We start from the raw sequence: 14,427 nt of genomic DNA on the forward strand, positions 1-14,427 counted from the left end.
CAGGCTTTTTAGTGAGACAAACAGTCATCAACATCTGCAGAAGAAAGAGATTAGAAAGCGACTCCAACACACCACATGTGCGCCGAAAGCAGAAAATCACAGATATAGTCAACAAGTACAGGAACAGGCAGCTCGAGCCTGAGTTTTACACATCCCTTTTCCATGACGTTGGCCTAAAGAGCTGCACTCCTTAAAACCAAAATCCCTACTCCGGGGCCCAGAGGAAGATGACTTTGTATAAAGGGCCACTCTGGCAGGGTCTGGAAACCAAAAATAAGAGTTGCTGCACTAAGTGTGTGCTTGAGTAGGGCTATGTAACAAGACACTTTAAATACAATCTGTGTTATCCAATTGGATTCTATCCAATACTGACTGGAGATGGCAGAGGATTTGGTCACTGACCACATTTCGTAACTAGTTTATTAAGCAGCACGTGGATCTTCAATTCAAGTAGTGGCCAACACCACAACTGAGGCACCAATGTTGAAAATCTGAGGCTTGAGTGAGGAAGACTGTGGACAGATGTGTGAGGGCTTTTGCCATATAAGGTTTATACACGCCACTCTGTAACAGATCTTATACCACAATTGTGCATAAAATGGTCTGCATTTATATGAAAGGCGATTGCAGTCTGCTAACACCTCTCCTTCTAGTGCGTTTTTAGCCTTACAATCACAACAAGCCTGTTAGTAAGGAGACCGTATATTGAGGTTGAGAAACCTCACAATATGTATGCAATCTTTTATTTTTTCACTAATTGTAGGTTTTTTTTTCTAGTCCATATATAGTTGTCATGCCACTAAGATCATTAAAGACTGTTGTAGAGGTGCATGCAGATACATTATGCACCCTACGTAATTATGGTCTCTCTAACCATCAGAATTATCACATTTATTCTGAGGTGGTGTTTAACCCCTTAATTTCCAAAGGGGCTGCAAATCTTCTTTTTTTTAAAGCTGCATTTTCAGCATCTTAGCCATTGTCCGTGGATCTCCAGATTGTAGGCAGCGCCTATAGGTGATTAGCCATATTAAATATGGTCCACTTTGTTGATCTGGTTTAAACAACTACATCATTTTTTATTTATTTGTTTTATATATATTTCAACTGCAGTTGCTAATATCCATTCACATGTTATATAGTAGTTCAGTTTATCCCTTTTAAATACCATATTTTGTAATTGTAGGTTAAGGAGGCATTTTCCGCTATACTTAAGCCTCTGTAGGGTTTTGTTTTTTTTTTCTATTAAAAGTATATTGATTTCCTGAGATGAAGGGATTTGTCCATTAGAATACATGTTTTTGTTTTTTTTGTTTGTTTTTTATTACAAGCTAATACTGGTAGGGTCAAAGGTCCTCTGACACCTCCCAGAATGCAGTCTTTTTTTTTTTGGAAATGGTTACGTGTAATAAGCTCTAAAATTGTAGTTGTTTAATGGTCTTCTTAAGAATTCGGATGTAGAACCTAATGTAAGCATTGAAGGGACATAACCATAACAAAATGTACACTTTTCTGAAAGATGGATATCTATCTATCTATCTAATATGCACAAAAAAATTAAATTGAAGGTGGCCACGAAATTTCAGATTTTTTGTGCTTCCCTGTGGTATCTAGTTGAATCGCAGGACCTGGAACAACAATGCATAACTTGACTTTTAATACTCCTCTTTTTGAGTGAGTTGTCATAAGCACAGCCCAACTAATTTTTGATTATTGCACTCTAAATGTTTTGTTTTTTTGTAATCAATTGTATAGGGTCCTGTTGATGGCAATAACCATGCAACTTAAAAGCCGTTCTATCTACCCCTAAGATAAGATCCCAACTGTCCTTTCCAAGTCATTGCAGTACCTTTTATAATCAATTTTCTTTTTTCTGCCACCTGCATATTTTGTGTTGTATTACATTGCTATTATCTGAGATCCTAAATTATTCAGACCATATTAATTTCGATCAGTTATGATTTGTACAAGGAATTATTACATTGTCAGAGGGGCTGGTTCCCCTTTGGTGTTATAAGGGTAAATAGACTAAAACTTTTTAAATGTACATAATTTTGTTTCTGTTAATTTAGCCTTCCAGGGTTTTTCTTTTTGTTCCATTTATCTAAAATATCTCACTTGAATTATTGCCTTTTTGTGTGGTGTACTGACTTGGTATGATTCGTAGTTTCCTTTTAAAAGTTTAAACTATTCTGTTTATTCATTAATCTTGCTTGCAGATTAAAGATAACCCCCATTTTGCACTCCAAAACCATTCTTTCACTTGTACTGAAAAACAAGCCTGTAACAGCTTCATATATATATATATATATATATATATATTTTTATGAAATAATTCCTTATTTGTAAGCGGCACATTTAGTCACTTACTTTGCACCCACAGAAGTGAAATTTGTATGCTGTTTTTAAGTTCCTGTTGCAAGTCATGGACACTGGAATTTCGGTGTGTTTAAAATGCAATTTTGTTCCCCAGTTACTGTAATTTCTATGTAAATAGGGTGTTAGCACAGAGCTGTGGAGTCATTGTAAATAGGAAGGACTGACTCTCTTTAGCAGGTTTCCTGTAACCTTTTTCCTGTTAAGCCACAAAATATGGTTTCTATTCATGCCAGTCACCTTTCTCTGAAAGGAACACATCAGATATTGAATGTAACACATATAGTCTAATAAATTTTAAAGGAAATTATTTAACAAAATAAACCGTGGTGTGTTTAATTCATACGTACTAGCAAGTGTCTTGTGAGAAGTTTACATACAGATGTGTCCTCATACACCTATACTTTTTGTGCCATATGGCATGAGATACCTGGTACCTCTTAGAAGCTCCGCCACGGGCAGTGATTCTTGTACTTGAGTACGTTTTCTCGAATTTTGCTTCCTAATTCATTAATAGTGTAATAGGGCCCATACACCTACACGATCAGCTTCCGATCCGTTTTTCATCCGATTACCCTGCAGGTCCGTCGGCACGTTTTTTTTTTTTTTTTTTCTTTGCACAGGGTCAGTCGTATGATCGATCCTGTGCCTCACGCGCTCATTAGGGAATAGGGACAAACAGTCATTGAAATTACTGTATTGCCACACGATGGATCACATGAATAAAAAATGCCACGTTCTGAACACGATACGATAGAACATATGTGCTGCACATATGATCATAAGATACGATTGAAGGACCCACGCGGGTGCGCATCGGATGAAAAAATGCACGATTTCAACAAGACTGAACGTACATGGAGTCGAAAATCGTGTGATCGTCTAGAAAACGCGTAGGTGTATGGGGGCCTTAAGTAGCTAATAGTGTACTGTACTTGTGTTTTGTCACAAAGGAAGTGGTATAAAGTAGCAGATTAAGCATAACGATGAGTGGCGCAAGTCACTTGTATAGGACCCCCGTATTTTCCCTTTTTACCTCGATTACGTAGTTTACTCTGAATTTTGCGTATTATTCGCTATTATTGTACTAAGGGATTGATTCAGAGACGTACACTTACCCGATGGTTAGCGTACATATATTATGTTTAGGGGTCTGCGCAGGACCCATTCTGTGCATTTGCAGAATGGGTCCTGCGATTTCACCCGCAGACTGCCCCAAGCCACAGTATGATTGACATGCTGCGGCACTTGGGTGGCATGGCTGGCCCCCGTTCTCGGAAATGGGGGCATGTTGCATCAATTTTCCCAGGAGGGTCCGGGTTCTGTGTTGGTGGACGCAGATTTCCTGGCCTCACAGCTGCCAGGATCGGCCATCTGTAAACTTCAGCTACCACAGCCTGGCCAATGGTTGCGATGGTGATCCCAGGCTGCGACCTTGGTCGCATCACCGGGATCGCAAATCCAGGAAGGTGGTGTCTATTTCCTACAGACACCTGCTGCATTTGAATTTTAGATGGGCAGAATTGCACAGCAGCTTGTGTGCGGCTCTGCAATTCCATCCATCTCTGAATCAGGCCCTAAATTGCTAATAGTGTACTAAATACTTAGATTAGTATATTGGTATAAAGTAGCAGGCACATTAAGACGCATCATATATTAAGAAAAAAATTACATGGCGCAGCTAAATTGCAAAGTCCTTGGTTAAGGATAGGTATATGTGGACACATCTATCTATATTTATGTATAATATTATAAAAAATCAGTGCTAAATAAATAAATCCAATCTGACATTATTATGTGTGGGAGGGAAATCCACAGATTGGATGCAGCCCGAAAATAGTCCTGTAATCGTGAATGGAAGCAGATGTGGATGAGAGACGCAGATCTTGTACTGATTGGAGAGGTCGGGTTGGGAGACATTTTGAGATAAGTGAAGAGATGTATGTTAGTATTTGGTTAATAGCCTAATGTGTAAGTAAAAGTATTTTATATTCAAATCCGTATTATTATTATTATTCCTCCATCCATCCGGGGGATGCCATTACTTCTGGGTTTTAACTAATTAAATCTGGCTCCCAGCCCCTATACAAACCCTACACATTCACCAGAACCTCAGTCTTGTTTTTAGTGCCTTGGAGTAAGGCACTAGCTAGGTCCTAGATTTTAGTTAGGTTTAATTTCTTTATTTTGATATTTGGTTTGGGTGCTTAGTTCCTGGCAACAGGCAACAAGCACTAGCAGAGTTGGAGTTAAGATAGAATAGAGGTTTGTATGAACCCTGTATCCCACTCTAAAGACTGTCCCTGGGAGAGTCACCAAACTACATAGTCCCTGGGTCTCTCTCCATACCAGACACAAATCGAAGGGGACCGCTGGCAAATAAAAAAAAAAAAAAGGTAAGCTTTATACATTGTATGTAAAAGACCATGTTGCCGTATTACTGCCTCCCGGCTTGCCGCTTTTAAGCAGAGAGGTTAGGAATGTTATTACTTATGTGGCTACAGCTGTAGGGTCGGCGTGTCTCACACCTCCACGGGCTTTCACAGCACCCACCGCTTTCAAGCCCGACTGTTCCTCCTGGAAAACCGCCGACTGGGATTACAGAGCAGCAACATGCTGCTGGCTTTGTGGGAGAGAGAGGCTTGTGGAACGCCCAAAGGACGCAGTGCTTTACGTGCTGGCACGCCGTCTGTGACTTCAGTATCTGCCGCGGTATCATTGGAGGTCTCTGAATAGAAACACCGGAGGTTAGGATGATGTCAAGCGTCCTGAATGAAGCAGGATGCCGATTGTGGCCCCAGCCACACCTCCCCCAGGTATTTGAGTATCAGCAGCTCACAGCACAAACAGGTGGAGAGCTGCTGGAGTTCTGCTTGGAGGAGACTCACTGCAGACTACAGGGGGATGGCTGTATATTAACAGATAAGCAGTTTAACTGGGATTATTACTTTTGGGTATTTAAATTAAAAAAAATTTAGACTGATAAGTCTAAGGAGCGCTTTAAATTAGAAACACATCACATGTATATGTAAAAAGCAGGTGAACAATTTATTACATTTAAATCATTTACCATAACAATAATAAAGCATCATAATCTACTAAAAAAAAAAACTGGCTCCTGACCGACTTTAGAACACATAAACAGCCATAGTCCCCTCAAAAGATGTAGAGAGCTTCTGGATGTAGTCTGCAAGTGTGGCACTATGTAGCAGTTCAATAGCTAATTAGCATGTGCCCACATAGGGCTAATACAGTCCCGATATATTTACCAGCTTGGTCGCTCTGCTCCGCAACTCCTAGCCAGCAGCTGGTCATGTTGCAGAGTGTCTCCGCTTGACTGTTAGCTTTAGTTGTTTGTTCAAATTAGCTGTGCTGTATAGCTGAAATCACACTTGCCTCGTCACTTAGAAGTTAGCATAGGGGAATCCGGTTTTCAAAACACTTGTGCGGTAGTATGTAATCCCTTAATGCATTTCTCCATCCAAATTGGTCTGACGATTTCACTTTGTTTTTATATTTACCTTGACAAAAAGGCTGTTATTGCGCGCTGAAACGTTGGAATAATAAAACTCTGCTGTTTACTTCAGTGCTGCCTATTCCTCGCTCTATATTTACAACCCAAGGAGGGCACAGAGGCCACTTTACAGTGAGGACAGGAGTGCCGGACCGTACTGACTAATTATATACACACAATATGTGTGTGCAAAAGTTTGAGTCAGGTGTGGAAAAAGTGTTTATTTTTATCAACAAAATGCAAAGTGTATGGTCAGAAGAGAAATAGGATTATAGTCAGGTGTACAATTAATCAATCATACCAAACAGGTGATAATGATCATCATTTTCATATGTAGGTTGAAGCAGTCATTAACTGAAACAGAGGGCCTAATTCAGACCCGCTTGCAAGCGGGTCGATGTTGGCCCAGTGTGCTGCTCACGACGGAGGCGGCTCCGTTGTGCGCATGCGCGAGACCCGGATAGCGACTGGCAAGCCATCGCTCCGGGTCTCGCTACAAAGGGGGCGTGCTGTCAATGGTGAGTGACAGCACACCCCCTTTGGTGGGCGTGGCTGCCAGACATGGGAAAGCCTACCTTCTGGAGCCGGCCCCACTGACATCACAAGTGATGTCAGTGGGAGTGCTCTCGGTTCTGATAGAGCTGAAAGCACTCCAGGGCTTGCGGCAACGAGACCCTACCACAAGGGTCTAGTCGCAAGCCCGATGGTCTTGACCATCGCGACCATCTTCCTGGCCGCTCACAATAGCTGTGGGTGGTCACCCACAGCTATACGAGCGGTCAGGAGGCCACTCTAAAAATGAAGGATGGCCCTGATTCAGAGCGAGCGCTCTGTCAGAGCGTCCGGCTGTGAATCAGGGCCAGAATCCGCTGTGTAGGAGGCTTAAAACTGGGCAAGGAACAGCCAAACTCTGCTACAAAGGTAAGGTTGTGGAAGACCATTTCATGTCACAGGTCATACACCATGGCAAGATTGAGCACAGCGACAAGACGCAAGGTCGCTCCCAGGCAAAGATTTCAAAGCAGACTGGGGTTTCAAGAAGTGCTGTTCAAGCTCTTTTGAAGAAGCACAAAGAAACGGGGCAACGTTGAGGACCGTAGACACAGTGGTTGGCCATGGAAACTTAGTGCATCAGATGAACACATCATGCTTGCTTCCCGTTGAAATCGTAAGATGTCTAGCAGTGCCATCAGCTCAGAACTGGCAGAAACCAGTGGGACCCAGATACACCCATCTACTGGAGAAGTCTGGCCAGAAGTGGTCTTCATGGAAGAATTGTGTCCAAAAAGCCATACCTTTGATATGGAAACAAGGCCAAGTGACTCAGCTATGCACTAAAACATAGGAAAAATAGCAACAGGTGCTCTGGACTGATGAACAAAATTTGAAAATATTTGGCTGTAATAGAAGGCAGTTTGTTCGTCGAAGGGGTGGAGATCGGTATAATAATGAAAATAAAATAAACTATTAATACTTCCATTTTTGAAAGCATTCTTACTTGCAGCATTTTTTTCACACCTGCCAAAACCTTTTGCAGACTTCGGAGCTGGCTGGAATCCCTGTTCCCAAGAGTCGGGTACTGTTCCATCACCACCGCTAACTCCTCAAACGTTTGAGGATCAGCCTGTAGAGCCCACTGTTGCACCACAGCATCTAGTACCTGCACAGCATGGTCCAAAGCCACCATCTCTACTATACTCCTGAGCAGAGTTCTTATCCGGCTGCAAACCACTCCTTACTCAGCCTGGCTAATTTGGCCAGCTGGACCCTTGGAGCTTCAGACAAATTTAGCTGCCATTCCTGAAACTCCTGAGCTTTGCTAGGTCCAGTCACTCCAACTCTACCTAATATGGCCTTTTTCAAGTGCGGATAGGAATTTGTCTCAGTCACGTTTAATTCAACATATGCTGTCGTAAGGTTCCCCTGTGACACAGGGAACAAGTCTGGCAGCCCACTCCTCCTCGGGCCATTTTAAATGTGCAGCAGTACGCTGAAAGGTGCACAGAAAAGCTTCAATGTCATCAGCTGGAGTAAACTTCTGTAACACCTCTCGCTCCTGCCCACCTTTCTTATTTCAGTTAACTCTGCATGTAATAACTGTATTTGAGTTTGTTGTCCTTACACCTGCGCTTGTTGTCCTGCTGCTAGAGCTTGTTGCGCTTGCATCTGTGCTTGATGCGCTGCTGCCAGAGCTTGTTGCCCTGCTGCTATCTCAGCAAAACTTTTCAAAAGCTCCCCCATATTACACTGCTTTATCCCTTTATGGACAAACTTAGGAGGCTTTATAAACTCTCTTTTGGAAGCCAGATTCCCAACTATATCAGCTGGCATCTCTTAAATCTGCACCACATTCCCTAGCCATTCACCCATAGACAGGAATTAAGCAGTTTTTATAATGTGCACAATTTGCATATACACAGACATTATCACTGTGAACAACTTCCATTTTATGGCTGGCTTGCCACACTCGCCCACCTACCCAGCTGCTAGTAAAGTGACTTACTCACCAAGCCGCTGTGCAGTGGGTAGCATCCTGCAAAGCGTCTCACTGCCGCTGTGGGTGGATCTGGTCACTGTGTCTGGGCTCTTGCTGCATAGCAGTATCCAGCAAAGTCCCTTTTCGGGCGCCAAATGTGACAAGAATCACATAGACTGGGTAAAATCCATCAGAAGCTTTTTTTGCTCACCACTGGGAGGTACACAGGATATGGCAGTTTCACAGGCAAGATGTCATACAAAGTCTTCCAATACAGCAATATGTCTTCAGTGGACTAGCAGGTCCAGGAACCCTAACACTAGTCACCCCCAGGCCTATAAGATGGGCTACTATTTCACCATCAGGCTCAGTTTCCCCAGTGTGTCTGCAGTTTTTAAACCAGCTTCTTACAGGTGTCTGTAATCAGCTGCCGTTCCAGGCACCTGATTACGGCAACACCTGAACTGGACATTTACACAATCCTAATGCCTTTGCTCTGCCAAACCTGGGAGATCTGGATATTTCAAATTTATTTAATATGGAATTATGCTGACCCTGTCTCTCATATATATGACAAATCACTGGAAAGGTTGTCTGGGGAGATTATATAATGTCCCAGTTTTTTCGCTTCTGTTTGGTAGAGGTGGTCTGTCTTGATTGCCAGACCATGACCACCTGTGAGAGGCTGATAAAGGTTGTCAGTCTCTCACTGCCTGGGGAACAGATCAGATGCCTGTTAGCAGACACATTGTGATTACGTAATTTAAGTGCTGTGCTAAAGACTTGTGTGAGAGGGACGTTAGGTCCTTCCACTCAGAGAGGGAATCCATTTGTTTAGTTAGAGCCAGACAGGCCAAGATTTACTTTTGTTTTATTTTTGTGTTGCTGACGAAAAAAAAAAAAAGAGCTTTGGTACCAAGGCTCTGGCCTGGTATAGTATTACTTAGTTGCTGCATGATAAAGTCAACCATTTACCACCCAGGAGATGCCACCCACAAAATATATCTCAAATGTAATGAAAACACCAGATACATGTTTTCAAATCCTGAGTACTTTTACAGATGATTCTTCGGAATACCAAACCAAATATCACCACACAAAGATTAAGCTGGATGATTTTGAATGCATTTTAAATATAAAAATCTTATGAGCAGGGCACTCACTATCCTTTTGTGTAACATTTCTCTTTAGCTGGGTACACAATAGACTGTTTCTCGGATGATATGCCCTATTCTGATGGATTGAAACGACAAATCGTTCACATCGTAAGTGTGTAGGCACTATGCGCACTCCCATGGCGTTGTCCATCGCATCTTCAGGTCTCTACATGCCGCACAATGAGCCATATTCAATTAGAGGCAAAGTTTTCGCCTGTCCGACTGTTCGCTTTATTCGCCTGTTTCAGAGGCGAATTTATTCCGTGCTCGTCCCCGCTTTTCGCCTAATTCAATTGCAAAACAGGCGAAAACGGAAATAGGCGAATGCGGAACAGGTGAAAAGTACTGAAAGAATTGGGGAAATCAGTCTGTACCCCAGAAAAAGATGCTCTAACATAGGGAATCAATATAGATGTGTACTAATAGCCCTAATAAAGCTATTTTGCGTACTTAAGTTGTGTAAATTGCTTGCTATTAGCGTCTTTGTAAAAGTGGTGAAGAATGGCATAAAGCTGTATTTTTTGGTGAAAATAAGTAGTCCTGTCAAATTTGGGGTGCTTGAAAATGGGTGCAAGCATGTTTTTATGTCTCTAAAGTGAACATTTAAAAAACGTGAAAAATCCACCTGCTGCATGCACCTGCAATCCCAAAAACACCTGACCCATACTTGTGGGCCCCTAATAAGTCTTTTTCGCTACTTTTAATGTTTATCCCCCCACTTTTTAAATTTTCACCCCAAAAATGACATGTCTTTTTTGGGGTGTTCTTAGGTTTTAGTTTCTGTTTTTTTGCATATTTGTCCTTTGGGGGGGCTGTCCCAAGGGGTCTGAGTTGTTTCCCCATGTTTGCACCCCAAAATAAAGATTTTGCATTTCTTTTCACCAGCTATTGATTGGAGAGTCATTTTTGGAGAATTGTTTCCACTTAGGCGAAATTGTCCTGGAATTGAATTTGGCAAACTTTTTTTTAGGCAAATTTTATACAAAAAAACAGGCGAATATGGCTTTTCGCCTCTAATTGAATTCCCCTCAATCTGTCAATCTCGTTCAAGATTTCTGTCAAAACGTGCAGTGTGTACGCACTACTGGATGACCAGGTGATATGTTAACATATAGTTAACGATCTAACGACCAAACTATGCAAGATGTATTTTTCGGTCATTTAGAAGACTGCACAGTGTGTATGCACTATATCGTTTGTCAGGGAGTTCTGGATGACCATCGCATTGTTTGCTGATCGTCTAATGTGTACCCAGCATTAGATTTGTCGCTATTTTGCTCAAGGCCAAATAAAGCTAAAAAATGTCTGTGCTTTTTGCTTGTATAGACAATATAAGATACAAAGTTACACTGTCTGTAGAGATAGGATCTTTACTCCTGGAAGATTAGCTGTGCTGCAGAACCTGTTGCAGTTAATGCTGATCAAGCAGCGTCCTCTGGTGGTCTCCAGCAAGCAGTGAGTCAGTGGGAAACAGATTGCAGAGCTTACATCCTCTGCATGCAGATATTATCTCACCTCTCCACACAGCCGCTCTGCTTGCCATATGCAACCACAGAAAACTGCTACAAGGAGACGCATGCAAGCTGCATAATAAGTAATGTGTCCATGAAAACAAAAATAAATAGAAAATAGGAGTGTGGACATTAAGGTTGTATACGGTCATATATCAATGATGTGTTACATTAAGGCCATGTAACATTAAAGAAGGCGTGTGTGTGTGTGTGTGTATATATATATATATATATATATATATATATATTATACAGTCAGGTGCATAAATATTGGGATATTGACAGAATTTTCATATTTTGGCCTCTATTCGCCACCACAATGGCTTTGAAATGAAACAAACAAGATGTGCAGAACTGCAGACTTTCAGATTTAATTTGAGGGTAATTACATCCAGATCAGGTGAACGGTGTAGGAATTACAACGGTTTCAACTCAAAAGCTATTTCATGGACAGGTGTGGGCTATTTCCTCGTTATTTCATTATCAATTAAGCAGGTAAAAGGTCTGGAGTTGATTCTAGGTGTAACATTTGCATTTGGAATCAGTTGCTGTCGACTCTCAATATGAGATCCAAAGAGCTGTCACTATCAGTGAAGCAAGCCATCATTAGGCTGAAAAATCAAAACAAACCCATCAGAGAGATAGCAAAAACAATAGGTGTGGCCAAATCAACTGTTTGGAACATTCTTAAAAAGAAAGAACACACCGGAGAGCTCAGCAACACCAAAAGACCCGGAAGACCACGGAAAACAACTGTGGTGGATGACAGAAGAATTATTTCCCTGGTGAAGAAAAACCCCTTCACAACAGTTGGCCAAATCAGGAACACTCCAGGAGGTAGGTGTATATGTGTCAAAGTCAACAATCAAGAGAAGACTTCACAAGAGTGAATATAGAGGGTTCACTACAAGATGTAAACCATTGATGGGCCTCAAAAACAGGAAGCCCAGATTAGAGTTTGCCAAACAACATCTAAAAAAGCCATTACAGTTCTGGAACAATATCCTATGGACAGATGAGACAAAGATCAACTTGTACCAGAGTGATGGGAAGAGATGAGTATGGAGAAGGAAAGGAACTGCTCATGATCCAAAACATACTACCTCATCAGTGAAGCATGGTGGTAGTGTCATGGCGTGGGCATGTATGGCTGCCAATGGAACTGGTTCCCTTGTATTTATTGATGATGTGACTGCTGACAAAAGCAGCAGAATGAATTCTGAAGTGTTTCGGGCAATATTATATGCTCATATTCAGTCAAATGCTTCAGAACTCATTGGACGGCGCTTCACAGTGCAGATGGACAATGACCCGAAGCATACTGCAAAAGCAACCAAAGTTTTTTAAGGCTAAAAAGTGGAATGTTATGCAATGGCCAAGTCAATCCCCTGACCTGAATTCGATTGAGCATGCATTTCACTTGATGAAGACAAAACTGAAGGGAAAATGCCCCAAGAACAAGCAGGAACTGAAGACATTTGCAGTAGAGGCCTGGCAGAGCATCACCAGGGATGAAACCCAGCGTCTGGTGATGTCTCTGCGTTCCAGACTTCAGGCTGTAATTGCCTGCAAAGGATTTGCAACAAAGTATTAAAAAGTGAAAGTTAGATTTAGGATTGTTCAGTTTGTCCCATTACTTTTGGCCCCTTAAAAAGTGGGAGGCACATATAGAAACCGTTGTAATTCCTACACCGTTCACCTGATTTGGATGTAATTACCCTCAAATTAAATCTGAAAGTCTGCAGTTAAAGCACATCTTGTTTGTTTCATTTCAAAGCCATTGTGGTGGTGAATAGAGGCCAAAATATGAAAATTCTGTCAATGTCCCAATATTTATGCACCTGACTGTATGTGTAAATATATATATGTATATATATATATATATACATACATACACACAGTATATATGTGTGTGTGTGTATGTGTATATATATATATATATATATATAATATACACATACACACTCATTCTCTTGCACTCTCCCTCTATTTTAGTGGTCTATGTACTAACAGAGACAGAGAAAGTGGACAGAGATAAAGTACCAAACAATCTGCTCCTATCACGTTACATGTTGTGCTTGAAAAATGACAGGAGCTGATTGGTTGGTACTTTATCTTTGTCCACTTTATCTCTCTCCAAGACTTAGTACATACACTTCGTGTGTTACCTTACATGTCATTTGGGGTTTATTACTATTATAGGACAACCCCTAAAACTACAGAGCAGTAATTTGGGGCTGTGTCAAACACACCTTGCATATGAAATGAAGAATGTTTTACAAATACAGCTGAGAGAAACCTAGAGGGGATTTTCAGAAATCTCCCATGGCTCAATGGTAAGTGCATTTAGCAAGGACCACCAATACTTGAGGTTTATAGTCAGGCATGAAATGTGACCAGAATACTTCCTGCAAGGTAGGTCCAGCTGCTGGTGCTGTCTGTGGCGAGCTGGGGTTACAGCAGAGAAGTCTGCCCAATATCTAGCAAAACTCCACATGTCCATCAAGTGTACAATGCAAAAGTAATGCCACTAAATAATCCTAAAACTGAATCAAATTTAAACCCAAAGTGTAATCCATATCTAACCATAAACTTAGTTCAAACAGCAATCCAAGTGTAACCATAATCCTAGCCCAAACTCCAATCATAGGGCCTGATTCAGATTTTAGAACAGAGGGCCTGATTCAGCAATGATCGCTATTCTTCTACTACACATGCAACGCAGTTGCTAATATCAGCGATGATATGCAAATAATTGCATTTGCATTGCAATCGCAGCCTAATATAAGGACACCCACTTCCCCTTACTCACAACAGTATACTTTAGCAACATAGTGAAATAATTGGGAACATCGGACCCATTCGCACAGTTAAGGCGTACTTCTCTACTTTATAGACATCCATTCCGGGAGCAGCCTCGAGAGCTGCCGCTAGTGGCCGGTTCGGGGGGTGGGGACGGACTGATTACGCAATTAGGCCTCACACCTTTCCTGGAAAAGTTTGTGATTCCTAGACCCGCGAGGAGGGGACGGATGCACTAATTCCCCATTAAATCTTTCCATCCTACCCGATTCACTAGGAAATGGGCAGGATACGGGAGATCTGCCTACACTACCAGGCAGGGGCTGGCTGGCAACTTTCAGCCTGGGGGGCAGACACAAGCAAGTGGCCCAGTTTTTCTACTAGCAAATGCAATGTAAAATTTGGTGTGACATGGTTTCCGTAATGTGCGTGTGGTTTAAATAGCAAATGAAGCATATGAGGGAAAATTGTTATGACAAAGAGCTACAAATAAATACCATCTATTGTGTGCGTCTCCTGGGGGCTGGGTTGAGCAGCTGTGCCCGGCCCTTTGTTCCGCCTTCCTCTAAAACTCTGGCCCTCATTCAGAGG

The 14,427-nt window shown here is 41.8% G+C and overlaps 1 protein-coding gene across 5 annotated transcripts in view; it reads left to right on the top strand.

Moving 5' to 3' along the window:
• RALGAPB (Ral GTPase activating protein non-catalytic subunit beta) overlaps positions 1-2,700 on the top strand; it is a 99,862-nt gene extending 97,162 nt beyond the window's left edge. For all 5 annotated transcript variants that reach the window (XM_088480664.1, XM_088480661.1, XM_088480662.1 and 2 more), the window contains one exon: positions 4-2,700. In XM_088480664.1, the coding sequence (XP_088336790.1) occupies positions 4-194 (191 nt within the window). In that variant the 3' untranslated portion in view covers positions 195-2,700. The remainder of the gene's footprint in view (positions 1-3) is intronic.
• Positions 2,701-14,427: the final 11,727 nt, after the last annotated feature.

Source organism: Taudactylus pleione, unplaced genomic scaffold, assembly GCF_031769625.1.
Source record: "Taudactylus pleione unplaced genomic scaffold, aTauple2 ptg000256l, whole genome shotgun sequence".
Taxonomy (NCBI): Eukaryota; Metazoa; Chordata; class Amphibia; order Anura; family Myobatrachidae; genus Taudactylus; species Taudactylus pleione.